The 26,803-nt window shown below is 43.3% G+C and overlaps 1 protein-coding gene across 2 annotated transcripts in view; it reads right to left on the minus strand.

Moving 5' to 3' along the window:
* The window catches only part of YPEL2 (yippee like 2), a 63,135-nt gene that overhangs the window by 19,232 nt on the left and 17,100 nt on the right, over positions 1-26,803 (minus strand). For both annotated transcript variants that reach the window (XM_072779744.1, XM_072779745.1), the window contains one exon: positions 23,597-23,910. In XM_072779744.1, the coding sequence (XP_072635845.1) occupies positions 23,597-23,713 (117 nt within the window). In that variant the 5' untranslated portion in view covers positions 23,714-23,910. The remainder of the gene's footprint in view (positions 1-23,596; positions 23,911-26,803) is intronic.

The raw sequence follows: 26,803 nt of genomic DNA on the forward strand, positions 1-26,803 counted from the left end.
GCCAATTAACTACTCTCAGACTTGATTTCCTAATCTGCAAAATGGGTACAGTAAAACAGTACTCACACTCATACCAGCTTTCTATGAGAAATAAATGAGATATTGTGTATGCAAGAAGGCACTTCATACACTTCAAGGCTTTATATATTTCTATCATTGTTACAATTTCTTATTAGATAGCTATAGAAGAACTTAGTACAAATGTAAAGTTGAGTTCTTTTTAACTGAAATGTAATACATTTTACCATAAAAGTCATCCTCTTAAAGTATACAATTCAGTGGCTCTTGATATATTCATAAGGTTGTGCAATCATCATCACCAATTCACTTCCACTCTCCAAAATCTCATGCCACTGTCACCTTCCATGTCCCCTGCTGCAGCTCCTGGCATCCACAAATCTACTGTCTCCAGGTGTTTGCTGAAGGCACCATATACCATGCTATACATCATTTCAGCAAGAAGACAGTAGGAGTATTAGTAAGATATATAAAGGAAGATTAGCAAAACCCTTGTCCTTGGAGTGCTGGCTAAACATCCTGCCTCAGCAGGTCTGACATTCTGCTGGGGAGGGCCCAGTCTTTTTTCCTTTCTCATTCTTTTCTCCATCCATGGTCAGGCCCAGTAGAGTTTCCCATTTAGGGTCAGGGTAAGCCACAGGCTCCATTCCAAAGGGCTGAAACCCATGCAAAGTAATACTGGATTCTGTTTGGATTTCACCCTTGAGGAAGCATATGGAGAAAGTGGGAAGGGGATGCCTGGGTGGCTCAGCAGTTTAGCGCCTGCCTCCAGCTCACAGCCTGATCTTGTTGAGTCCCATATCAGACTCTCTGCATGGAGCCTGTTTCTCCCTCAGCCTGTGTCTCTGCCTCTCTCTCTCTCTCTCTCTCTCTCTCTCTCTCTGTGTGTGTCTCTAATGAATAAATAAAATCTTTAAAAAAAAAAGTGGGAAGGGTGATAATACAGAACAATGAAAATGATGAAAAACTTCCAGAATTAGAACCCAAGTGCAACTTAAAGGGACAGTGAGTCTTTAGCTAAGAGGAAAAGAAGATTAAAGGAGATTTCTTCCATTTTCTCTGCAATAGGAGGAGGAGGAAATGGACATAAATGGAAATAAGAGAGACCTGGGTTAATTATAAGGGAAGGATTTCCTGACTCTGTAGGACTTCCACACGAGGACATGGGTCACTAAGAAAGATGAGGAAAGAACAAAGTCTTTTACACTTGTTTATGGTTTACAAAAAGCTTTCACATTATCTGTCTAGAAACTTTGAGATGGGGTAGGAAGCCACGTGTGCTGCCTGGGACAAAAGCATAGCCTCTCAGAGCCCTCCTCCCCTGGCTTTGAGCTTTGGAAGGTTCCAGTTCACCCTCATATTCCCTAACCAGATGAAGGGAGGGGTTGGGAAGGGACTGGCTCAAGGAGGAAATATCTGCTGTGTGGAGTCATAAAATTCCAAGGGCATGGGAGCATACATGATGCAAATGATGCAAGGAATGAATGGCAAAAACAAAAGGTGCTGAGCAATCTGGGTGCCACATTTTATTGCTTAAAGGGGATATTCTGGGATCTAAGTCACTTAAAGATCAGACCATTCAAATTCACCTTCCTGTAGACCTACATGAAACAGGCTGCTTTTAGGAATGAACCTAAACTAGAGACACGGAAAGGAAACTGGAAGATGGAGTAGAGAAAGAGGCTGGAGAGTCTGTTCCCTCTCACTACCATGTCTGCTGGATGTTCAGTGTAAAGGATGCAGGTTTTGGAACAAGCTGTGTCACCTTAAGCAAGTCACTGCATCCTTCTGAGCCGCAGGGCCCCATCTACAAAAGAGAGAAACATAACACCTATTCCATAAAGCCCTATTCTAAAGGGATGTTGTTTAAACAAATGCCCGTACATAAAGCACAGTGTCCTGGCTCATGAAACAACACTTAGTAAATGTCTGTTTCCTTTCACCACCACGGTCCTTCCGGATTTAAAATGGGAGTTGTGAGACTACTCTGGACTGTCTTACCAGAGCTTCCCCAGACTCTCTTCCAAATCTCCTGCCACAGATCCCCACAACTCCTCTCCCACACCTCTCCCAGCTGTTCTAAGGGCCTCAGATGTGGTTTGGGGCCGTGGGTTTGTTCTCTGTTGAATCATGAGCAGATAAGACACCCTAGTTGATGGCAAAGGGTTAGGACAGTAGATGCCAATGTAAACATGCAGCCAGTGGGAAAACAAATGCTGCCAGCTCTCAACATCCTGCATTCACTCCTTGCTCTCCATTGAAAAGGCACAGAAAATAGGCATTTTTCAGGAAGAAAAGGGGTGGAGGATTCCCATAATCAGACAAGGCCCAACCTCTACATAAGAAAGCTGCACAGATCACCCTATCTAGGTCTGTTCAGGGAGACTGGCTTCTAAGTAAAGAGAGCAGAGGTAGTAGAATCAGAATGTAATGGCAGGCAGTGATTAATACTGGGGCCCTTTGCAGTTCAAATATAAAACTAAAACTTTAAGGGAGCTGAAATAATGGAACTCAAATTTCTCTCAAAACCATCGGGCCTTTAAAATAATTCACTACAAACTGCTAAAAGTAAAAAGATAACACAAGTTAATATACGAAAGAACAAATAACAATTTCATGGATTTCTGTTTTAATCTATAGTTCTGTTTCCAAAGCCAACTCAACACTGGCAGATAAAACATCTTTACACTACAAAAGATATCTGATGTCAGGGGGCAAAACCTACAGACTCTCAAGGTAAATCTTCCCCTGCAACCAATCTAGGCCAAAAAAAAAAAAAAAAAGAAAAAAAGAAAAAAAGGCCAGAAAAGGCTTCCAAACTGAAACCATGCACTATAGAGGAGGTTGCTTTTAAAATATTTGGTGGCAGGGGGGAGGATGCCTGGGTGGCTCAGCGGTTGAGCCATCTCCCTTTGGCTCAGGGTGTGATCCTGGGTCTGGGGATTGAGTCCCACATCAGGCTCCCTGTAGGGAGCCTGCTTCTCTCTCTGCCTATGTCTCTGCCTCTCTCTCATGAATAAATAAATAAATCTCTTAAAAAATAAAATATTTGGGGGGTAGGTGGTGCAGAGGGAGAGAGAAGAGTCTTAAGAGGCTCTATGCCCAGCACGAAGCCTGAAGCAGGGGTCCATCTCACAACCCCAAGATCATGACCTAAGCTGAAATGAAGAGTTGGGACACTTAACTGACTGAGCCACCCAGGTGCCCTTTAAAATATTTTTAACAACCAATCACTATAGTGAAATCGGAGAGTTTACAGATGAGATTAAGTTGGCTCATTAAACTGGAAACTGAGATAACAACAGTACAGTTGTATATAGTGCTTACCATGTAAATATTGCTTACTATATGCCAGGCAAGATTCAAATTGTTTTATATAAACCAAGTAATTTAATCCTCTAACAATCTGATGAAGTAGGACGATCATTGTTCCCATTAAGATGAGAAAATTAAGGCAGAGAGAGATTAAAACCAGGGTCTTAAGGTTATGCCCATGGTCAAACAACAAACAGATGACAACAACTCAGGCAGTAGGCTCCAAAGTCTAAGGGAGAATAAAGATGGAAAACAATGGTGTTGTCCCAAGTGACTCCCTAAAAGGAGCCTAACACAATTAGACTAATACTGACATGTATACAGGACATCAGACTATACAAAACACTTGCACATACATTAAATGATTCATTCTCTACACAGCAGAGGAAACTGAAACCCAGAGCTGTTCCAGTGACTTTCCCAGTTTCATATAGTTTATAAGTCAAGGTCAGAACACAAATCCTTGGCTTTTGATTCAAAGTCCCAAGATTTTTCTAGAGAGTGTTCACCTGGAAATTCTGTCTCTTTGATGAAGAAGGATGGATCAAGCTGTCAGCATTGATGAAAATCTCTTAGGCTATTCAGCTTCCTCTGCTCTGATTCCATATTTATTTAGCAACTGCCTAAATTTAATTTTCTCACTCAAGTGGGTTTACTTTCAAGGAAGGCAACACACAGTCTGAGCTTTCAGGATTACCTGTTCCACTATAAATTAATGAATTAGAAACCTGGTTTATCAATTAGATTCCTGTGAGCTGTGCTAGGTGAATTGTTTCACCAGAGTTTGGCCACTCTTGAGTGAATAGGTAAAATTAAATTTGTAAGCCTACAATGTTTAAGGCTGATTGAGGACCACCGTAGGAATGTTCTCTGCAACCCAGCCTGAAAACAGCCTTCCCAGTTCACAACTGAATGAATGATTCTCATTTCACAACAAGCGGAAAAAAATTAAAAGAAATCACTTAAAATCTCTTCTTTGGCACCTGGGCACCATGGCAAAGAATGAGCAGAGAACCCAGAAAAATGTTTGGGGAGATAGCTAAAAAAAAAGAAAAGAAAAGAAAAGAAAGACTTAACTAATTGCAGTCTGCAGGAATCTCATGCAGTAGACTATAGTTTGGTTATAGTAGAGGATCTCAGAACAATATGCATATGACTTTGTCCAGTTTTAATTTCATAAGCCACCGGGATTTGAAGGATCTCCAAAGATCATCTGATACATGGCTTTTATCCACATTCCTACCAAACCTCTTCTAAGGGAGAGGGAACTCACTACCTCCGCAGGAGGCCCATTCTACTGCTGGTCACTCCAATGCTACCAAATTCCTCATATAGGCTGAACTCCGCCTCCTGAGAGCTTCCTGGATGCCCCATCATTATTTTCTCTGGTGCCAAATAAAACTCCGAGTGATAGCTTTCAAGCTGTTATGTTGCTCACATCAAGGTTTCCTTGTACTGGGTGAATTTCTCCCGGTTTAGTAGCTTGGTATAGTGGAAGAATTATATAGTTGTATGAACTAGATTCAATTCCCAGTTGTGGCACTTTCTCTACCATGTGTTCTTGGATATGTTCACCTTTCTGGTTTCAAGTTCCTCATCTGCCAAATAGGATGACAATACCCACCTCGCAGAAAGTAAAGTCACTGGCATATAACAGCCTTTCATAAATGCCAGGACTTAGGGTGTTGAGGTGGCTCAGCTGGTTGGGCATCTGCCGTTGGCTCAGGTCATGATCCCAGGATCCTGGGATCAAGCCCCAAGTCAGAATCCCTGCTCAGCGGGGAGCCCGCTTCTCCCTCTCCCTCTGCAGCTTTCCCTAATTGTGTGCTTACGCACACGCTCTGTCAAATAAACAATAAAAATTTTTTTAATGGCAGCACCCTTCCTTCCACCAGTTCCTTCAAATTTCTGTATATAGCATGGTTTTACCCTTACCAAGTTTACCACTATCTTCTAAACCTCATTTTTCATTTCTTATTTGGTGTTCCCTAACACCTTCAACACTTTGCTCTCCTGGAAATGCTAATCATAGCACAGGGCCTTAACAATTGGACTTCAGGTTGCACACGCTACAGTAGGTTGACTAATGCGTTCCCCGCCACTGTGGCAGCTGTCAAGCATCAGGTTTTCCTGATGTTTCCAGTGAACATAGTAGTATACATCTACATTTAACCCCTAGATTCATATACCTCCACAACCCAAAGGACTGGATTAAGGGATAGAGTTATAAGAAATAGTTATGAAGGAAGAGCCAATGTTATTTAATTAAAAGTGCCCTGGTGGGGCCTGATGAAATCACAGCCCAAGGGTTCTTATAAATGAGGATAAGGTGCTTGCCAAAGTGTAAAAGCTGGGCACCGGTGATTCAGGGTACTCCTTCTAGAAACAGAACATGACTGGGTCAGAACAACCAGCCAACTCACTCCCACCCCTGCCAGGCAAGGCTAGATCGCCTGCTTCCAATTGCATGATGTCCTTGGGCAAGATCCTGATCCTCTGAACTGGGAGTTGCATCATCTGTGAAATGAGGGGGTTGAGTAAGGTCTCTTCCGAGGGTAAACATTCTGTGAGTCCACGTTCTCAAGAGAGTAAACGTCTCACACATTAGATGAGCATTTCTGACTCAGAGTTAGACCTCTTCTCTCATGTTTTTAAACTTCCTGTTTATCTGCATAAAAAGCCTTTTCTGTTCATCAGCTGGCCTATCTTATCCAACAATTCCTATTTTAGGGCTCTCATCCTCAAGACAGAGACTTAAACTCTTTTCACATATTCTGGTGCTCAACATTCTTCCCTGGCCAACACAAAAGCCCCAGGCACATTGTGAAATATCAGGCATTGGAAAATCATTTCCCAAGGAAAACAGTTTTGTGTCACATGAATATAGTCTATGATTTAAAAAACTGGGGAGAAATCTAAATATTAATAGTAAGTAATAAGGGTCTACTTAAAATCTTGTGATATATCATAATGAGGAATACCGTACCTCCATAATTATAAATCAACAAGTATCTAATGAGGAGCTATGTCCCAGACCTTGCCAGGCATCAAGAACAATACAGAAAGTCAGCTCTGTTCTGAAGGTGCTTGTAATCTCTAGCTAACTAGAAAACAGGACAAAAATACAAAAAATGTGTACCAAACAATGTATATCATTGTGACACATTATGAACATTAAGAGTTTTTGAGAATGGAACTGAAGAGGATGAGAACATTCTCAAAGGGTGGATACAGTGGGGGTGCTTTGCCACTGAAGACACAAGAGCACTTAGCACAGTCTCAGCAAGACCCATCTACCTCCCCATCTCCCTTCCAGGAGAGGTGAATAACTCCATGAGAACTCAGCAGCGATCCACAGATGCTTGCAACCATATCTTGTGTTTTCCGTATTTGGATACCACCTCAGGGCATTGTCTCAAGTATTATCAGTGTTTTATAAGTGAGGAAATACAACAGCTGATAGGGACAGAACCACTCCTGGAAGCCAAATCTCAAGAAATCTCTGCCTCTTTTTTGGATGAGTGTAAGCATTGTCTATTGTGTACACATCTAACACAGGGAATTCTTACCACTCCTCTTTCCACTAATTTTTTTCTTATTGATGGGGGTGGAGAGGGTGTGGAATCCTTAACAGCACCAGGCAGCAAATCTGAAAGCAGAACTTGTTAGTTTTTAAACAAGGACCAGCCAGTTGGACCACAGAGTGGGTGTTTCCATGCAAATTCCAGCACTTTCAAGTTGCTCCATGAACTGAGCCCAGCCAGGACAGCAAACCTTGTTTTTTTTGCAGCCAGCTCTTTGATTAGGTCTGGAGAGGGACTCAATTAGCATCATGGAAACATAGAGCAGATTTCAGAAAGGAAAGGTCAGCTGCAAGCCCTAGCATTTGCTATCAGCCATCTGCCAAGCAGGAAGTGCTACTCAGATCTATTTTTAATCATCTTCCCTAGGAGAGGGCTCCTGGGAGAATGCAGAGGCCAGGCTTATTCCAAGACAAACATTTAATTGCTACCTTTCTGTACACATTTAAAATGGTCTCTGGATACTCAAGATCAACTTATACATACATGCCCAGTTCTTGGGTTCTATCATGATATCACCTACCTTCAAGGTTGTGTTTAGAGGCCATGGTTGAGAACCTTGTCTTGAGGAAATTTCCTGACTGAAATATCAACTAACTCCACATAACATGATAATTTCTATAACTAGATTCCAGGGACTTGTTTTGGTTGCAAATGACAGGGAAGAGAGAAGATGTGTAAATCCAGGAGTACATGTTCATTCCACACAGCAGTGAGACAGGCAAGCTAACCCTGCAAACCCCATGCTCATTTTTAAGTGTATCTATCTCTTCAAAAAGGTAAATTAAAACCAGTTCATCTGGCAGTAACTCATCTGTTACTCAAGATATGGGTTGGCTAAAGAAAGAGGCAAGGTTTCATCTCAATTCCTAGGGACTCAGCCTGTGCTGTGGCTGGTCATCCAGGCACAGGAACATTTTGTCCACTGGCTTCTTCCCCCTCCTGACTAGCAGTAGCATTCATGTCTCCATTCCACCCAGCCCAAGGAATGAAACATTTCAAGGTTTGAACAGACAGGGAGTCAGGCACAGCCATAGCAGATTATGCAGAAACAGAGCCTGGCTCAGGAGCCCCTGCATTCTTCCCAGCCCACACATTGAACAAAGTTTCCTTGTCTCTTGACAGTTAAAATTTTTCAGCCTCCAATTTCGACCCTAAGGTAAAGTCTAAACATATGTATAATAGTGCCTCAGCCAAGTGAGGTTCCATCTGTCAATAAAAGAAGGGCTGGAAGTTTAGCCACCACCCCAGAGCCTGCCCCGTCAAATACAATCCTGGGGAGCTGCAGGACCCATTGCACCGCATGACAAAGGGACAAAGGGGTCTGCTCCAGTTTTTACCCACCTCTCCATCTTCCCTCCTCCCTCTCTGAGAAGCTTATCTGTCAGAGAGCAGCAGCCAATGGGAAAGCTAAGCTGAAAGGGCACCTTGGCTGTGGGATCTTTGCCTGACGATGTGAAATAAGAGACTGAGTATTTGGGGCAATTTAACACCAGCAGGAACCCAGCCAGAAGGTTAGGGAGGAAGGGACTGAATAGGCAGACATGTGTTTCACAGGAGATCTAACTCCCAGAGTGGAATCCCTCCCCTCAGTGCTGTGGAACTCTGCTCTAGTGAGCTGAGGCACACATGTCCCTGAGGGGAATTAAAAAAAAAAAAAAAAAAGCCACTGCATAGGGTCACTCTCCCTGACCCAGTTGGACCACAAATTAATTAGGGCTTCCGAGCCCTGCTGACTCTTGAGTTCCTCTTCTTTCTGGTTTCAGGAGCAAAAGGAGCTAATTAGTAAACAGCTTAAGAATAACTTATTCTGCCTCTGCTGAGAATCACCTATGCTCTTCCTTCAACCCTTCCCCTGTCTGCCAAGGCTCTATGGGTCAAAAAACCCTATTTTTTAAAAAACAAGAAAACATAGACCATAGGGTACCATGTTTGGTGCAAGTTCAAGACCCCAGGGGGTTACCTAAAGATTTCAGAGCCAGGCAGACAGCCTGGGAAGCGCTAAGACAGCAGAGAAACCCAGCCCAGCCTACTAATTTAGAACAAGAGGAGCACCTGGGTGGCTCAGTGGTTGAGCATCTGCTCAGGGTCCTGGGATTGAGTCCTACATTGGGCTGCTGCAGGGAGCCTACTTCTCTCTCTGCCTATGTCTCTGCCTCTCTCTGTGTCTCTCATGAATAAATAAATAACATCCTTAAAAAAAAAAAAAAAAAAAAAAACAAGAAATAGAGTGGCATAGCATTTAGGGGTATGAACTGGAGGTCACAAACTGAATTCCAATTCTGGTTCTACCATTTCCTAACTGAGTCCCTTTGGCCAATTCAATTTGGCTAAGCCTCGTTTTCTTCATCCCCAACTGATAACAATGGTAGTACATCTCTCCCTTGGTCGGTAGGACAAAAGATGTGAGTCACACAAATAGTGCCCAGCACTTGTGCTGGTATATAGTTAGCACTCAGTAAAATGAGGACTATTATCATCATTATTAGAAGAAGGTCTCCAAAGAACTCTTTCTTTTCTCAAACAAATGTTAGTCAAAACCACCCTTTGTGGGGTGCCTAGGTAGCTCGGTGGCCCAATTAGGGTGTATGGTTCAGGACTTGGCAGGGAATCTGCTTGAGACTCACTCTCTCTGGTCTCTCCTACCCCATCTCACTTGTGCTATCTTTCAAATAAATAAATCTAAAACAATGACAACAACAACAACAAAAAAACCCTTTTGTACCTTCAGGGAGTGGAAAAGGCTAGAAGGCATACAGGGAACAGTAGGGCCAGCAAGCCCTGGCTACTTTCAAAGTGCTGAGGAAGCTGGGACTTGGGTGAGGCAAGCCAGGAAGCTAGCACATGGCATTTAAGGAGGGCCTCGCTAGGAGGTGCTGCCCCTGCACCTGTACAGCCCTAAGAGTGGATGCCTCCTTAAATCCTGCGGCTAAAGTGACTTATTTCCTTCCCCTGGCACGGCTTTCATTCCCAGTCACATTTAGAGCTACAGAATAGGAATTTATGGAGGTAGGTCCTGAAGATAGGCTTTTTTGTCTCAGATTATTCTGATGTGTTGTAGATTTGAGAATCTCTGCCAAGAATCCCCATTTTCTAAGGCTGGCTTCCACTACGTTCAGACATAGTAGTGGGAAGAGTGGGAACTCTTGGGAAGAGTGCAGAAGCCATCTACTTCTTCCCTTCACTTTTCACTGTCCCAAGCCCCATGACTACACCAAAAGCCATGTGAATTCTGCAACTCAGTTCTCACTTTAATGTAATAGAAAAACTCATAAACGTGGGGTTGCAATTGCCACCTAATGATGACTAAGTGAGCTTCAAGAAGCCAGCCAAGAGGGCCAAGCAAAAGGGAATACCTGGCCCAGCAAAGCAGGGAACTCTGAAAGGCCTTCCTCTGAAAACCCATCCAAGTTATGGGTGCTTGGTGTTTGCTGATGATTGACCTGGCTGCTGTTTAGCTGAAGGCATTACCAGAGAATTATAGCACTGGCTTAATTATCGGTGTTGATTAACTTTATACAATATCAACATCCCTGTCCACACAAAGTTCATGGATATACAGTTTTTAGAAGCTGGATACGTTGATTTTGTGAAATAGGCCATGGTATAATATTCTAATCTCAATCAAACATTAACATCTCTTGCTTAAAGTGTTCTTCATGGCTTCCCAGAGCATACAAAACTGAATCTAAATTTCTTAGCTGAGCCTTCTGGACCTAGTGCAATGCACTCTTTTTGACCTCCTGCTTCCCCCTCTCACCCTCTCCATCTCTTTCTGTGATTCCTTAGGCATGATCTCCTCTAGGGCATTTCTCTGCCTCTGCTCAGAATGAACCTCTCTCCCTTTCCCATTCTCTTAGAAAAAACTCATCCTGCTCTTTGCCCCTATAGCATCCTGAACAATCACCTCCTCAAAGACTGTGTTTCACTACATCTCATAATAATTTATCCATTTGTCTTCCCCACTAGACCATAAGTTATTTAAGGGCAAACATTTTCATGTGTCCACTGCTGTTTCCCCAATGCCTCATACAGTAGTATTCGATATATGCTGAATGGTCAGAGAGGTTACATGATTTACTCAGTGTCACACTGGTTAGTGGCAAAGCCAGGTCTAGAGCAGAGGCATCTTAACCCTGCATTCAGGGCTTTTAAAATGATGCCACGGACTCTGTGTCTGCAGGGCCCCACATTGTTTTCCCATGAGAGTGATGAGATTGTGTAAAACTTTGTGCACTGTCTGGCTTAGTCACTCTGTAACCTTCAGTGGAAATCTGGGGGTGCTTGATGGCTGAGGCTAAAGTTTGGCCTGTGTAGCTGACACCACAGAATATCAAACAGGACTAGTCAATGAGCACACTGCATCAGCTCCTACATTATCCGTACCAAATGTAACCACCATGTTGGTTTTAGAGTCCTCCTGAAATCACATAAACCCATTTCTCCAACATTCGCTTCACAACACTAATTCTTGTTTTATAGCCTAGGAATCAGCTAATGATGCACAAGGGACAAATTGAGCCTCTCACCTGCTTCATAAGTATTTAACTGGAACACAGCCCTTCTCATTTGTTTATATATTCTCTATGGCTGCAGAGTTGGGCAGTTGAGACCACATGGCCGGCAAAGCCTAAAATATTTACTATCCAGCCTTCACAGAAAATTTTGCCTGACCCTTGGTTTAGCTGAAGAAAGACGGAATAAGGACTCCAAAGAGCCCTCCCTTCTACCAAGAGACTAGTTGCCCCCACCCTGGAAGTTAGTGGACCGACTGGATTTTGCATGATGTCATTTCTTTTTTTTTAGCACTGTTTACAGGCCTGGGATCCAGAAGGAGATTTTGCCTGACAGAGACATACAGGGGCCTGAAATACTTAGCATATAGCCTGGCATATAATGGTGTTCAACAAATGTTTATTAAATAAACAAACAAAGGCATGGGAAGTCAGCCTGTGCCCCGAACAAAAGTCCATCCTCCCTCCTGTCAGCTTCAAGGTGACCAGTCACACAGGTGCCTGGCAGCAGCCTGGTGACCTAGATTTGTCAGACCTTATCTTATCGGCTTTCCTTCCTTGTGTATTTACCCAGCACCTGCCCCCACAGTGCCCAGGGCAGACTGGCCTGTTGTTTTTACAGAGAAGGAGACAGACAGGGAGGAGCTTTCCTCCCCCACAAATATACTTTGCCTTTTCTTTCTCCTGCTGAAGTGAGGATCAAGAAATATGGGGACTTGGAGCTTAACAAGCTCCAGTAAGTCTGGTTTCTCCTGCTTCCTCTCTCCTTTGGTTACCTGGGTAAATTTGTCTAGGGAAAACTTTAAAGGGCTCTCCAGAGCTCTACCTGTCATTTGGAACATTCTGCATCTAAAGGGGGAGGGACTTAGGGTAGAACTGTACAGTTTTCAGAAGTAAACAAAACAACTACCACCCAATGGTTGAAGGCCTGTTCCTGAGAACAGACATTCCTCCAAAGCCACATCAGAGAACAGGGGGTCTAATCCACTGGCCACCTCAAACTTCAAGAGCCTAGCTGGCAGTTTTTACTGGGCTGGGAGAGCCGAGGCTGACACTGCAATGGAGGACTGGGACAGTCAGGGAAAGAGCCGTGCGTAGGTGGGCATCCTCATGAAATCAGGCAAATTGGATGGAAAGCAATATGGAAATGCTGGTTTCTCAGCTGCCCCAGACAACCCTGGGTACCAAGTTCAGGATGGGAATCCCTACTTCTGCCACCAGCTGCTTCTGCAGATGATGGGCTTTCCAGTGACCAAAAGGTACTGGGCACAAGCTGGGTGAGGACAAAGCATACATCTGTTTGCAACTATATTCCCAATATCTAACATGTAAGAGGAGTTTACTAAATGTTGAATACATGAAAAGAAAGAGACAGAGAGAGAAAGAGAGAGGAATAAATGGTAGGATTTAGTGCAGGGAGTTTCATTCTGGGATCTTTTGTTTTGGCAAGGAAAAATTTTTCTATCCCCTCATCAATCTGTTGGAGAGTTAAAGTTAAAGCAAATGCTATTGGTGGGACCAGCCCTAACAGGGAGGAAAAGGAGTCTCCTGGTCCCCCAGACTAAATTATTTTCGTTTTGACAATGTAAGTTGTCCTTTCAAAGGCCCAAAGGTGTTAAGGAGGAGGGGAGAGCCAGTGCCATCTGTTCCGCCTCTTGACATCACTGTGGTCTGGAGGGGAGGGAGTTCATGGACTGATTAGATGTTGTTGTTTTTAGCAGCAGCTGGTGGAGCTGTCTCCTCCTCTCTTCCACTCCTCCCCCTTCTGCCCCTGAGTCACAGTCCAGACACTAGCAACAGGCAAGGGAGGGGAGGGAAGCAGAGAGCTAAAGCTCTCCTTGGCTTGGCAGCCCTGACCCCAGAGACAATACTCTGGGTCACCAGGTCAAACCCTCCCCTCAGGAGCTGGCCCACTGCTTTGGAAACAAAGATATCAGAGATTCTTTTAGGGCCTTGTTTTTTAAAAATAATGAAAATGGCTTCTTTCAAAGAACCTTACTCCATCCATACCAGGAAGCATCACAGGGTGAACCAAACTGACAAGCAATTCTTGGCTATGAAGTCAAATCCAGGCTGCTGTTAGAGCAGTTTAAGGTCTCAGATTGGTTGCAGTGTGAGTCGGAGGAAAAATCACCACCTGACAGACTAGAAGGGAAAGGGGCAGGGGCAGTTTTTTCCATTTAAATTCTAGAGTGCCCTCATGGCTGCCTGCAGGGAAGCCAAACCCCACCGCTGTCAGAGAGTAGAGGCTGCTGCTGTTATTTATCTTCAGAGACCTGCTCATCCCTTCGGAATTACAAGGAACAAGAAATTCGGCGATTATAGAGGTCTCAGAAGACCACTGGCAAGGGTATAGCCAATAGGTAATAGCTGAGACTCAGAAAGAAGTAAGGGCCAATATACCAGGACAGTTAGGGGTGCCAGCATCTGGTTATGTTTGCCACTTTAGTTTTACTTAGTGAATATACAAAGGTAACAACTACCAATCTTTATGGAGCATTTCCTATTATGTCAAGCACTGTGAGAAATACTTTATATTGATGACCTCCCCTAATTTCCTCAGAAATATCTTAGGTATCTAGGGCAGCCCTGATGGCCCAGAGGTTTGGCACCGCCTTCAGCCTGGAGTATGATCCTGGAGACCCGGGATCGAGTCCCACGTCGGGCTCCCTGCATGGAGCCTGCTTCTCCCTCTGCCTGTGTCTCTGCCTGTGTGTGTGTGTCTCATGAATAAATAAATAAAATCTTTTAAAAAAAGAAATATTTTAGGTATCTAATATTAATATTATTCTCATTTTCCCAATGACAGCATTAAGACACAAAGAGGTGACTTGCTTTGCATAACTACTATGTGAAGTCAGGCTTTGAACCCAGGCAGTCTGGCTCAGAGATTAATATTGTTAACCACTAAGTTACGTTGCCTTGTATCATCTGTTGCTGCTATATATTAGAATCAGAAGATGGGGGGAGGAGGGGAGGGACACTTTAATGACAGTCTCATCTAATGCCTCATTTGGATGACTGAAGAAAATAGAAGGCCAAAGGGAACAGTCTTGCCCAAGATCATACAGCTTGATACTTTTGCTTTGCCCCTGTCAGCCTTCTCCTCCAGGCCTTCCTCTAGCATTTACAAGCACCAGTTATGTACATGGCTGTAGGTGGTGTGGCAGAGAGGAGGTGGCAAAGTACAAAGTCAAGAAGTACTCAGTTTCTCTGGGCTTTGGTTTCCTAATCTATAAAATGAGGAGCTGAAATAAAAAATCCAGGTTCAAAGGCCTCTCTAGCTCTAACGTTCTGAAGAGCCTTTGACTCTAGGTCATTTAGAGTCTTATTAGGAAGACAATTATATGTAAAAAGTGCATATAACCACAATAACACAGACCATATTATTATAAGACAGTCATTATTAATTGCAGTGAACTTAGGAGTTCAACATAGGGAAAGGATCCTCTAGTCCAGCAAGACATCCTAGAAAATACTTAAACTAGTCTTCAGGAATGGGTAGAAAGTGAAAAAGGAAGGGAAGGAAGGGAAAGAAGAGAAGGAAGGAAGGAATGAGAGAGAGAGAAAAAAAAGAAAGAGGGAGAAGGAAGGACTCTTCAGGCAAGGGAAATGGCAGGAGGGGAAACACAGTAGAGTAGGGTTTACCACCAACACTACTGAGAGACCAGAAAATAGGTGATGTTGAGGCACCTGGGTAGTGCAGTCAGTTAAGTGTCCAACTCTTGGTTTCTACTCAGGTCATGATCTCATGCTCCTGAGATCAAGTTTTGTATCAGGTTCTGTGCTGAGCACAAAGTCTGCTTGGATTCTCTCTCCCTCTCCCTCTGCCCCTCCCCACTCTGGGTGTGCACGCACGAGTGCTCTCTCCCTTTCTCAAATAAATAAATCCTAAAAACAAAAAAACAAAAAAAAGGAGGGGGAGGGGGAAGAGGAGGAGGAGGAGGAGGAAGAAGAAGAAGAAAAAGAAGAAGAAAAAAAAAAGAAGAAGAAGAAGAAGAAGAAAAAAAAAAAAAAGAAGAAAAATAATTGATGCCAAAAAGCTACCCAAGGCCATGACTATCAAGCTATGGTAAAGAGGGCACAGACCTATCTAGATCTCACAACACACAGCTTCTTGGTAACCTATGTCCTTAGGCAAGTCACCTAATTCCCACCGTGAAGGGCTGTTGTAAAGTAAGGGATGGAGTAATAAGAAAAATGTCTAAAGGAGTCCCTGGAACATAGTATATGTTCAATAAATAGTAGTTAAGCAGCAATGTACATTTTTCATCCTGTGTTTTTTAGGGCAACAACACAACCACATATGTAAACATTCTTCTGCCCTCCACAGTGAGCCTCACATTCCTTTGTACCCTAAAGATAATAGGCTAAGTACAGGAATCACACTGACTTCATCCCTATCCCCAATACCCAGCATAAAGCCTGGCATGTTGTTTGAAATAAAAACTGAACAATCAGAATATGACGGTGGATTCTGTTCAGGCCCCAAAAAGAAAACAGCAGAACCAGCAATGGTGCAGCTTTACTATTCCAGAGACAGACCGAGTGCCAGCATTCAAATAAAAACATAGGGGTAGGGTCCTGCACCTACTTCTTGTTTCCCAGAGAAGGCATTCTGTTGAAAAGAGTTTCTTTGGATTTTGACTAAGTACACAAGCTTGCAATCATCGGCATCCTTACTGAATGCCAAGGCATTAATGTACAAACCAATCTTAGGATTGGAACCTTACAGGCATTTGCAAACCACAGAGTTTTCAGGGTACGCCTCATAGCTCAAGTCAACATTTCCTTTTGGTATTTAAAGCAACCACATAGAAAGGATCACATCTGAGCAGATTCATGTTCCAGCTGCCTGCAGTCCGCAGCAAAAAACACAGATGATTCACCAGACTTAGTCCCTAGCAGCTCCTTTGATAATAAATCGGTAAGCAATTCTACTTGTGTCTATATCATTTTCAGAGGGAGCAGACATGACGATGGGACAGGTCTGCCTCCCATCCAAAGAGTGTGACTTCCTGAACTTAATCCCTCTTATTTGTGACTATAAATGGCAGGTTTTTTAAAATCCTAGAACGCTTGTATTTCTTTCTCAAGCAATGCTCAACAAATCTTCACTGAATAACCATCATGTGCCCCAAACAGCCAGAGACCACTGCAATGCATACACACTAGTTCCTCCATCTCCAAACTCCTCTTTAGCAGTTCACCTACCACACCACAACATCTGCAAAGCTCTGGTCGTGTCACTACTTGCTCAAAAGTTTCAATGGCACCCAAACGCCAGCAGTATAAAATCAGGACTTCTATTCTTCCAACAATCTGGCTTCAACCTACTCCTTGGATCTCTTTTCATAGCTCTTCAGTATCTGACCTAAAGCTCCCCACATGCTTCCTGCCTCCACTTCTTTGTTCATGCTGCTCTTTTTACTGGCCCCTCCCCACCCATTTCCAAGTGTCTACATTCTTGCTTCAAAGCACATCTCAATGTCATTTCTTCTACCAAGTCTTCCCAGAACTTCAATTTCTAGACAGATGGACCTTAAGGGGTTTTTTTGTTTTTGTTTTTGTTTTTGTTTTGTCAACAACCTTTTGAGAACCTGAAGAAAGCTATGGAACCCTCCCTTGAAAAACAGACATGCACACAGAATTAAACATACAATTTCAGGGATCCCTTAAAGCCAGTCCATGGATCCCAAGTTAAGATCATCTATGTCTGTCTCTATTTCAGAGTACTGACAGTCATTCATTCGTATATTTACTGAAAATCTACCAGTCTTTAGGAGCTGTGTGGAGTGCTAGAGAAACAAAGATGGTATCACAATTATCTCCTCAAGCAGTTCACAAGCTAATGGAGACATGCACTGTTACACTGTGATAACTGCTCTAAGATAAACATAAGATGAAATACAAACTTCAAAAAAGAATAACTTATGAACCTATTATCTCTTAACTAGAGTCCAAGTTCCTTGAAGATAAAACCTCTGAGGGTAATATTCTAATACTACTAGAGTGCTACATACACACATAGTACAGATTTAGTGGATGTGTAATGACAGAACAGAACCAATGAGACAAAACAGCAAGTATAGGCACAGTCCCCACTGCCATTACCCACATATGTCAGAGGCTTCTGGATCCAGGTAAGGTGGTTCCCTATTTGAGCAATCATGCTATACAAACAAATTATCCCAGACTAATTTATGTTTTATCTCACCTGAAGTAATTCAATCTCCCTCCCTATGGAGAGAAGATAGCATAAAATATTACATCTTACAAGCTCCAAATGGTTTCTTTTCACCAAGGAACACTGTCATTTAACTATATCCCTTTGGAGATTTTCTGTATAGACTTGGTTTACCTGTCACCCCTTCCTGAGGGATCAACAGATTTTTGCCCTCCTCCAGAAATAATACTTCATTAGAAGATTAGGGCTTTAAATGTCAGATAGTTGGGGAAAAGAAGTCAGTAACTTTAGATTAAATACGTAATTTTCTTTACAAAAGCTAAATTGAAAGTGGGGGTGCCTGGATGGTTCTGTAGGTTAAATGTCCGACTCTTGATCTCATGATCTCAGGGTCCTGAGTTCAAGCCCCACATTGGGCTCCACACTGGGCATGGAGCCTACTAATTGAATGTGTTTTTAAACAGAGCTTATTGGCTTACTCTGGAACTCTTCTCATAATTTATCATTTCTGCCTTTGCTGTACCTCAGAAATGGTCTTTAGGAAATCAACAAATGTTCAATGATGTTTTATCAACATTACAAAGGAAGTAAAGGTACCCACTATGGTGTAGGTCCTACCAACATGGTTTTTCTCAACCTCATTTTTCTTAAATCAGTCACTCTGGTACAATTATAGATCCCAGTATTGTAGAAACAAAATTTTCACTTTCTATGATATGGACATTTATATGTTTATATACAATCTAAGGTTTTTTCCTCCTGCTGGAATAGAAATACTAATTTTATTGAATTATAGTTTTTGTAAAAGGCATTCTCACATATCTACTAGATACCAAAAATCTTTCAATTAATAAAATTAGAATTCATATATTTTTTGCAAGTTAGAAAAGCTCAGAATTATCTTCAAGAGACATATCTTATTGTACATATTCTTCATGAATTATGCTACTTGATGTGACACAGCAGCCATCAACACTACTACATACAATCCAAAGTTCACTATAATTTTTCAAGACACTTAAAAGAAATTAGTGGATTTTTAGAAATCCTATTCTTGTATGTATTCTTTACATCAATTTTCTAGGATATTTATTAGACATTAAAGACAAGCTGGTGGACAGTGTAAATTAAGAGAAACAAATCCCCGATAAGTAGAACGGAAAGGATGGAACAGATCTCTGTACCTCCATACCAGCACCCCTCCAAGTCTAATACCTCTAGGCCACTGTGTTAGGGGTATAGGTCTTCTTGAGAATCACTGGTGTGGAACACTAGGTCTCAGAAGCAGAGGTAGGAAACAGCAGGCAGGGTGGACTTCTCGGTAGCCAGAAGACCAATACATGGCTTCAGAACATCTTCCTCTCTGCCACTTTTCTCAAAGCAATGCTGCATCTTACATCTAGGCAGGCAGGTAAATCCAAAATGCTACTACTGTAAACCCGATGGAACCCAAGAGGAAACAAAAAGAACTGTCCTCCTAAAAGTGCCCAACCTCAGAGGGAGGCCCAGGGCTTGAAAAACAGCCAGTGCTCCTCACACAGAGCACAGCTGAGGGGGTGTGAGATAGAGATGTCTGGCATTAAGGCTGTGGAACCTCAGGCCAGTCACTGAATTGTCTGTGGCCTCTTTCCTCAGGAAAAGAGGCTAGACTAGATGACCCATAGTTCTGGGAATTCTGTACTTGTCACCAGGCGATAATCTGACTTGAATATTTGATATAGTAATTTATATAGCTTTGGATGGTGAAGAGATTTCTGCCTCACCTCTGGACTGGACACCACTGCACCTAGAACACTAGAGCAAACTGTGTCTTGGAATGAAGCCACCATTCCCAAAGTGAGTTTGTGAGAGATTAATCCAATTCACCATTCCCAAATAGCCTATTTCACAAAGCCATCAAAGGGTGATGGGGTCAGCAGGAGGGAAGCAAAGGAAGGATCACAGACAGAAAATTTTCACAGAAAAGCTTATGACGATCCAGCTTTCTTTAACAGCCAGTTCCCACTGAAATGAACATTAGATTTTTCTTGCTTGGGGCAACTAGCTGGTCTAACTGAAACTATTATTATTTTATAACCCAAGTATATTTTCATAATGGGGCTTGCACCATTAAGTGAGAAAAAACAATATGAGCAATTCCTCATGCCAACTTAAAATACCTCTGCCTGCAAACACTCCAGTATTTAGACCACAACACCCCCCTAAGAAAGAAAATGTAGGATGTCTCAGCACATTCCCTAGATAGTTCCATCATCAACTCAAAAAGGCCCCCTATCCCCATCCTACAGAGAAAATGCTCTGTTACCTTTTTGCAGACACATACAACTTTGCTTCTATGGCCTTTTGAGAAATCCAACTCCTGGGCTCTACATTCTAAAGTGAAACTATCTTGGCTAGACCAAATTTGCTTGGTATCAGGCAAGAACAATCCCCTCCACCCCCTCCAAACCTCCTTTGGACAGCAAACCAAGACAAGCAAAGGGACTACTTTCTATCTGCATAGGAGCTTTGTGATTTGCCAACCACCCACACACCCATGATCTCATCCAGTCTCATAAAAACCCAGTGAGGTAAACCTCCTCACTCTACCTTCAAATAAGGTATGCCTACCTCATAGGACTGTTATGGAGATGGCACATAGTAAGCACACAGTGAGTGCTAGCTACTAGGCATTACATACAGCAGCAAATATTACTTCACTCATTTTTTTAGTGAGAAACTGAGACTTGAGGTTGGACAGTTGATTCCAAGCAATGAGGCCTCTGGGGCTTATAGCAAGCTGGGAAGGCAGAAAAACTAGTGGAGGATTCTTTGCACCCTATTAGGATAGATCCTAATAGTTCAAAACATTACAATCACACATTTCCATGGGAGCCCAAAGTCCTGATTTTGTTCCCAGTTCTCTACTAGCCGAATAGAGTTTTAGCTCTCTGGACCTTTGTGTTGCCATCTCCATAATGAAGTCAGACACACTTTTTTTTTTTTTTTTTTTTTTTAAACCAAACAACGGAATGTCAAGCTTCCAGATGAAAGGCTCTGTTACAAGTACAAAGTATCATTTAATTACACTGCTGCTCCAGTTATCTGCTTTCCAGCTTCTAACTCCCACTGGGCAGATTCTAAAACCGCATAGGAGATTGTGTCAGGAGGGGAGAACAGGAGAAACATTCTATCCCTGAACTTTCTTAAATGGGAGAGAGAAACAAAATGAAAAGAAAGGCCTATTTTTCAAGGAGGGGGCTGGGGCAACAATCTTTCCGTTAAGGGGACCTGCATAAGAATCTATAGATTATTTAACGCTGGGGGTGGCTGTGGAGTGAAATAAAGGAATCTTTGTGCGATGCCAGCCACAGTTCTCTCATTCCCTCCCCACAGCCAGGCATTTAACCCAACTCTTTAAATCATCAAGCTCTAATGCACCCCATCTGTGTGCCGGTTGTAGCCAATGAAACTGAAGCCTGTGCTGACTTTGGCTTGGACTTGTGAATGAGCCTTTCTGCCCCAGAAGGGGCAGGAAGGAGGACATGAGGCCAACAAAGACTTTTTTTGCTCATCACTTGTCTTCTCCCAAGGCTCAAGCTCCACCCATCTGTTTATTTGATAATTTCCTGAGCTCTTGCCATGGGTCAGGTTCTGACCCAGAGATGCAAAACTAGTAGACAAGGTCCCAGGTGAGAGAGAACATACAAAGGCTCCTGGGAGAGAGGAAAGAGGTGAAGGAAAACGGCTGCTGTTGGCTGAAGTGCAGAGGCCTAAAATACCTCCATCTGCATATTCAGGGACGTTGTTTAGTTCCAAGTGGTTGGAACATAAAGCAAGGAACTGGCAAGAAACTTCATTCAAAAAAGGCCAGATTGTCCGAGGCCCGGAATACCAGCTTCAAATCTCAAATCTCAGTGTAGAAGGCCACTACCATCTCCACATGTTCTGTCCATCTAACAAGGCCCAGCTTAAACACCACCTTTTCCAGAAATCCTTCCTGAAGTGCTCAAAGTAACTGCTCTCTCTTCTTTGGGCCTCTAATTTGCATTCTTGGACAGCCTGTAGGAGTCTCAACTTCTCCATCCATAAAATAAGATTAACATCACCTCCCTTAAAGTTTTCTTATGAGGGTTAAGTGAGATAACAGTTTAAAGTGTCAACTAGCAGTTTTTAGTACATAGAAGGTGCTAAAATACATTTATTTTATTGTTACCTCAGTTTCTTATGATACATAGCACTTTCTCCTGGTATTAAAAAGATGTCTTGGCTTCTATTTTCTCTGGAGAGTTCCAGAAATAGGACAGCTTACATTTTCCCTGCAAGCTTGCCGGCCCCCTTCCAAGGCAAGGGGGACTGACTCTTCTCTTCCCTCACTGACACAGCCTCCCCACATCCAAATTCCAGACTTGGGATCCCTGGGTGGTGCAGCGGTTTGGCGCCTGCCTTTGGCCCAGGGCGCGATCCTGGAGACCCGGGATCGAATCCCATGTCGGGCTCCCGGTGCATGGAGCCTGCTTCTTCCTCTGCCTGTGTCTCTGCCTCTCTCTCTCTCTCTCTCTCTCTCTCTGTGACTATCATAAATAAAAATTAAAAAAAAAACAACAACAAATTCCAGACTTAAGGCGCTCCCAAAAGATTCAAGAAGAACCTGAGACAAGATGAGGCCGACAGAGAAGGAAGCTATAGGGTGGCTGGAACATAAATGGCATAAAAGAGAGTAATTAGCAGAAACCTAGAGAAGTGAAAGTGGTCCAGAGGCTAAGATTCTGAGGGCTCTAGGGTTCAAGCTCTGTGGTAACCCTGGATCTTGGAATGGACATAAGAGGAGGACTTCTGTCCTCAGTTCTGATTTGAGAAGCCCCACAACCACAGACATAGTTATTCAAACAGCCTCCTTTACTTCCTATCAAATCAGCCAGCCGGATAGGACTGTTCTAGAACTACTGATCTTTCATACCTCTCTGGCTGGTAGTACCAAGCCAGAGGCTGAGAAAATGATGCCACCTTTTCTAACAGCTCTTGAAAGCAGATCAAGAACACGATTTTTTATTTAGTCTAGGTATGTATAAAGTTGTTTTTTGTTTTGTTTTGTTTTTTTTATGTTATGAAGTCCCAAGTTCTAAGGAAGGATGCTTTTTAAAGAGAAAAGGTCCTCATAATCTTTCTCTTTTTTGTGCAGCCTAGTAAAACCCACTTCTCCTCCCATGGGAATTTAGGGCCAGGAGGGAGTTCCCTTGAAAATACTGCCTTGAAGGAGCCACTTCCTGGACTGCCCACCGGGATGTTGGGTTTATTGATTCATAATCCCCCCAACCCAATTGTAGGAAACAGTCGCTAAAGCTTTTCCAGGAAGATAGGGTTCTATTCTTCTGATTATGACCAAGTGTTACATGAGGTAAAATACAGTGTAGAACCCCTAAAGATCCCTGAGGTCAATGGGTCAGCTCTTTACCAAGCCACTTTTGGTCCTCCCCAAAGGCCACTCATTTTAGTAATTCAACCAACCGTCTTATAACCTTCCCAGGGAGCTTGGAAGGCAATCCTCTCATCTCAGCTAAAAAAGCCCCTCCTACAAGATACCCTGCCCCTACCACCTTTCTTAGAGTTCATTTTCCAGGCAGGCAGCACTCTACATAGCATTTAGCTGCAAACTTAGCTAAGCCAGCCAAGTGAGAGGTTCCAATCACTCCTCAGTCCCTCTCCCCTCCAGCCTATGAGCCACCAGCCCCCCAGCCTCCAAAAGGGATGACATCTAATTTCCAAAATTACAAACTAGTACTAGTTTGTAATTTTAAACTAGTACATCATCCCTCCAACTTAGTTATCTCTCAGTTGAGTGAGAAAGCCATGCAGGTTAGCCCTCCCTGTACCAAAAAAAAAAAAACCAGAATACAAATATCCCAGGTTCTTTGGGAGAACTATAAACCTGTACAACCTTATGAACCAGAAGTGTCCCCCCACCTAGAGGAGGGCAAGGAAGGCCTACAGAGAACATATACCTTAGAAATGAGCTCATCATGATTGGCCAAGTGGGCTCTGCAGTGAATGCAGCTGTAGGTCCGGTGGCAGGAGGGCAGATATGCCTGGAAAGTCTTGGATCTTGTCATCTTCACCATTGGCGCCGCTGATCGTGGGGTGAACTCTGGAGTGGCCCACGAGGCACTCCCACAGGATGGATCGCAGGGGAAACACCGAAAGACACAGGTAAAGGCCGTGGTTTGGCAGGGGGTAGGTGTGGGGCAGGCTCCACACACTGGTGATGTCTTCAGAGGAAGGACCCTCAAGCAGAGGTCTAGGGCTGGTTCTCAGCAGCCTGCAGTACCAAGATAAGGGGAATATCATTAGTTGATGGAACAGGACTTCCTGCAAAGCAAGTAGAGTTCAACTACCACTCAACAGAGACGGCAACATTTACAGGAAGAAATGACTCCTTCTCTGTTTCTTACCATCATTGCCAAGATGTCCAATTATGAGAATGAAACTACTGAAGATCCCAGTGTTGCTGCTTTTCTAGAGTTGGAGGTTCAATATCAACCCAAGGTTCTCAGCAGTTACCCTAGGTACCCTCAACCAACATTTCGAAACTGGCATGATCACTATTCTTAGGGAACCCTAGAAAAGGCCAGGATTAAGGATATGCCACCTGTAGCCCCAGAGAGAAGATTCCTAAGAAGCCTCTTCTTCTGAGCCAACCAAGAAAAGGGACTAAATGAAAAGGAAAAGTTTAGCCTCTACAAAATCATTATATCAACAGGCATGTATTTCTAATCAATCTCCAGATGCCAGGAGTCTTCCAACACTTAAAACCACCACCTACAGAGGCCACAAACCTCACACTACCCTTTGCTTGAGACTAAGCATGATACAAAGGTTCCCAACCAGCAAGGACCCTCACAGCTAGCAAGCTCTTTTAAGCTCATTATTTCCTTTGCCATACCTTGCCCAGAAATAGATGCTTAGTACTTTTTTGTTTGAAAAGAAAGCAAGCAAATGAATGAAACAAATGGCATACTCAGACTTCTGCAACCAAAATTCACAAGGACAGTGAATTTTACCAGAATTTCTCCTCAATCCTCAAAGTTTCCATTAGTCATCCCATAGCACCAAACAGCTCTCCTGCCATTGCCTCAGTAATTTTATTCTATTGGGCACCAGGGCACTGAGAAAGTGGGTGGTTTCCAGACTATGTCCAAATAAAGGTCTGAGGGCAAAGCCCCAAGGTCCAGTACACACTCTGCTTCTCTGGCTCCCCTGCCTGAAGCTTCTGGGCCTGCCTATTCCCTGGGCTTCACTAATAGGGATGGTGTTCCCACTTGCCTACCTCCCAGGAGAGTCACACTGTTAATTAATGCCTGCATCATGCTTTGAAGATAAAATTATTTAGAGAGATGGGGGAGGAAGACCAACAAAATCAGATCTTCCTTGCTGGATTATGTCTGGGATCCATCTGGATGGTTAGAGAAAGCTGCAAATCATAGTTCTCTTTTTCCTCTAAACCTTACTAACCAAATTTTCCCAAACGGATGCTGACATCTTTCCCACCATAGCAGTCACTGAAAGTACTGTATCCCTGGGTCTCTGTACATCTTCCTGAGTTGCCAACAGCACTGGCCAGCTCTAGACTGAAGGACAACAGTGGTCACACTACTCTTACACTGCATGTCCCTCTGTGCAGTCCTGAGCCACAGAGCACTCCACACTCAGGGTGACCAATTACACATAAGATGTCCAACTGCTAAAGGGATTCAGACAAGAGCCCAGGCACAGTGTCTTCCCTACTTGATCCACCCACCACTATTTTTAAAGATGTGAAATCAGGTGAAACTGAACATTACAGAAGTACTTGGAAGAATATGGAGGTGAGAATTAGTTTCCCCAGCTTTTCCTGGGAGTTAGGCCTGACCATAACAGGAGATGAGGAAGGAAGACACATGACCCCTTAGATCCAGAGCCCCTCCTTCTCACCCTGGACATCCTCTGATAGTAGGTAAGATGAATGCGGTCAAAACAAAAACCCATGGTCAATCAATGGTGTTGGGTGTTCAGGGTGTTGAGGTGTTAAGGTGGTAGAAAGAGCCAAGTATCCTGCTTGAGGTTTCCTGAAATACCCTTGAACTTTCCAATACCCCTGTTTTGCTCTCAGGAAGGGCAATATCTCCAGGAAAGGAAGGGGTGGTAGGTCAGGGTAAGGACTAGGAAAGACAGGCAGCAAAATGAGCTGGAGGCTTGCCTCAGGCCAGCTTCTGAAGTCCACACAGCTTTAGCTGCCCAGTGGGGAGCACTCAGAGCACGGGTCCCATCAGTCTTATACAAACACTGAAGAAAGAAAAGGAAACAACGAGCCCTGGCTGCCAGTCTGGGTTTACAGAATAGCCACAGAGTCTGTTTTCTTATACATGCAGACAGCTTCTAAATTATGCATTTCCCCAGAGTAGAATTATTTCTTCTCTCACTTCTCTTCTGTAGGGGCGGGAAAAAGAAGTTTGCAGGCTGGCAGGGGTTTCTGGTTATGCTCAGCTTCAAATCCAAATTCCAAAACTTGTTCAAAGCTACCTTCTGAGGAATAAGCATTTATAGTCTGTACTAAATGTGAACATGTCACACACAAATACGTACCCATGTACACATTTATCACACACCATAGGTCTGAACTTTAGACAAGAGAAAAATTGACCCCATAAGCAATGTCCCAGGCTCCTTGGTACTAGAGAAACCTCATAGTGCCTAAGGAGCCGCATAAGACTTTGCTGTTTCAGGATCACTCTGCTCTTCTCCCTCTTTAACAGGAATTTACAGGCATCCAAAAGGTGACTCTTTTCCAAAAAAGCAAGGAAAGAACAAGTGGCTTGTTGAAATATGCATCTCATCCAACTGCTACAGGGCAAGCTGGAAGCAGTGAGAGGAGTAAATAGAAAGCACGCTGAAGCAGAATCAAGAGAGGGCCCTTGTGCCTGAGAGAGAGAGTAGGTTGTCACAGAAAAGAGGTAACAGCTAGATCTGAAATATAATCACCTATTATTGTCTTCTTCCCTCCTGAGGGAAAATTTTAAAAGCTGCTTCTTTGGGTCAATTCTCAGAAAGAGGGTAAAAATCGATGGTTTCTTTCTTTCTTTCTTTTCTTTCTTTCTAAATTTTTTTAAAGATTTGAGAGAGGAAGCTCATGAGCAGGGGGAGAAGCAGGGGGAGAGGGACAAGCAGACTCCCTG

The sequence above is a fragment of the Canis lupus genome, chromosome 16 (assembly GCF_048164855.1).
Source record: "Canis lupus baileyi chromosome 16, mCanLup2.hap1, whole genome shotgun sequence".
Taxonomy (NCBI): Eukaryota; Metazoa; Chordata; class Mammalia; order Carnivora; family Canidae; genus Canis; species Canis lupus.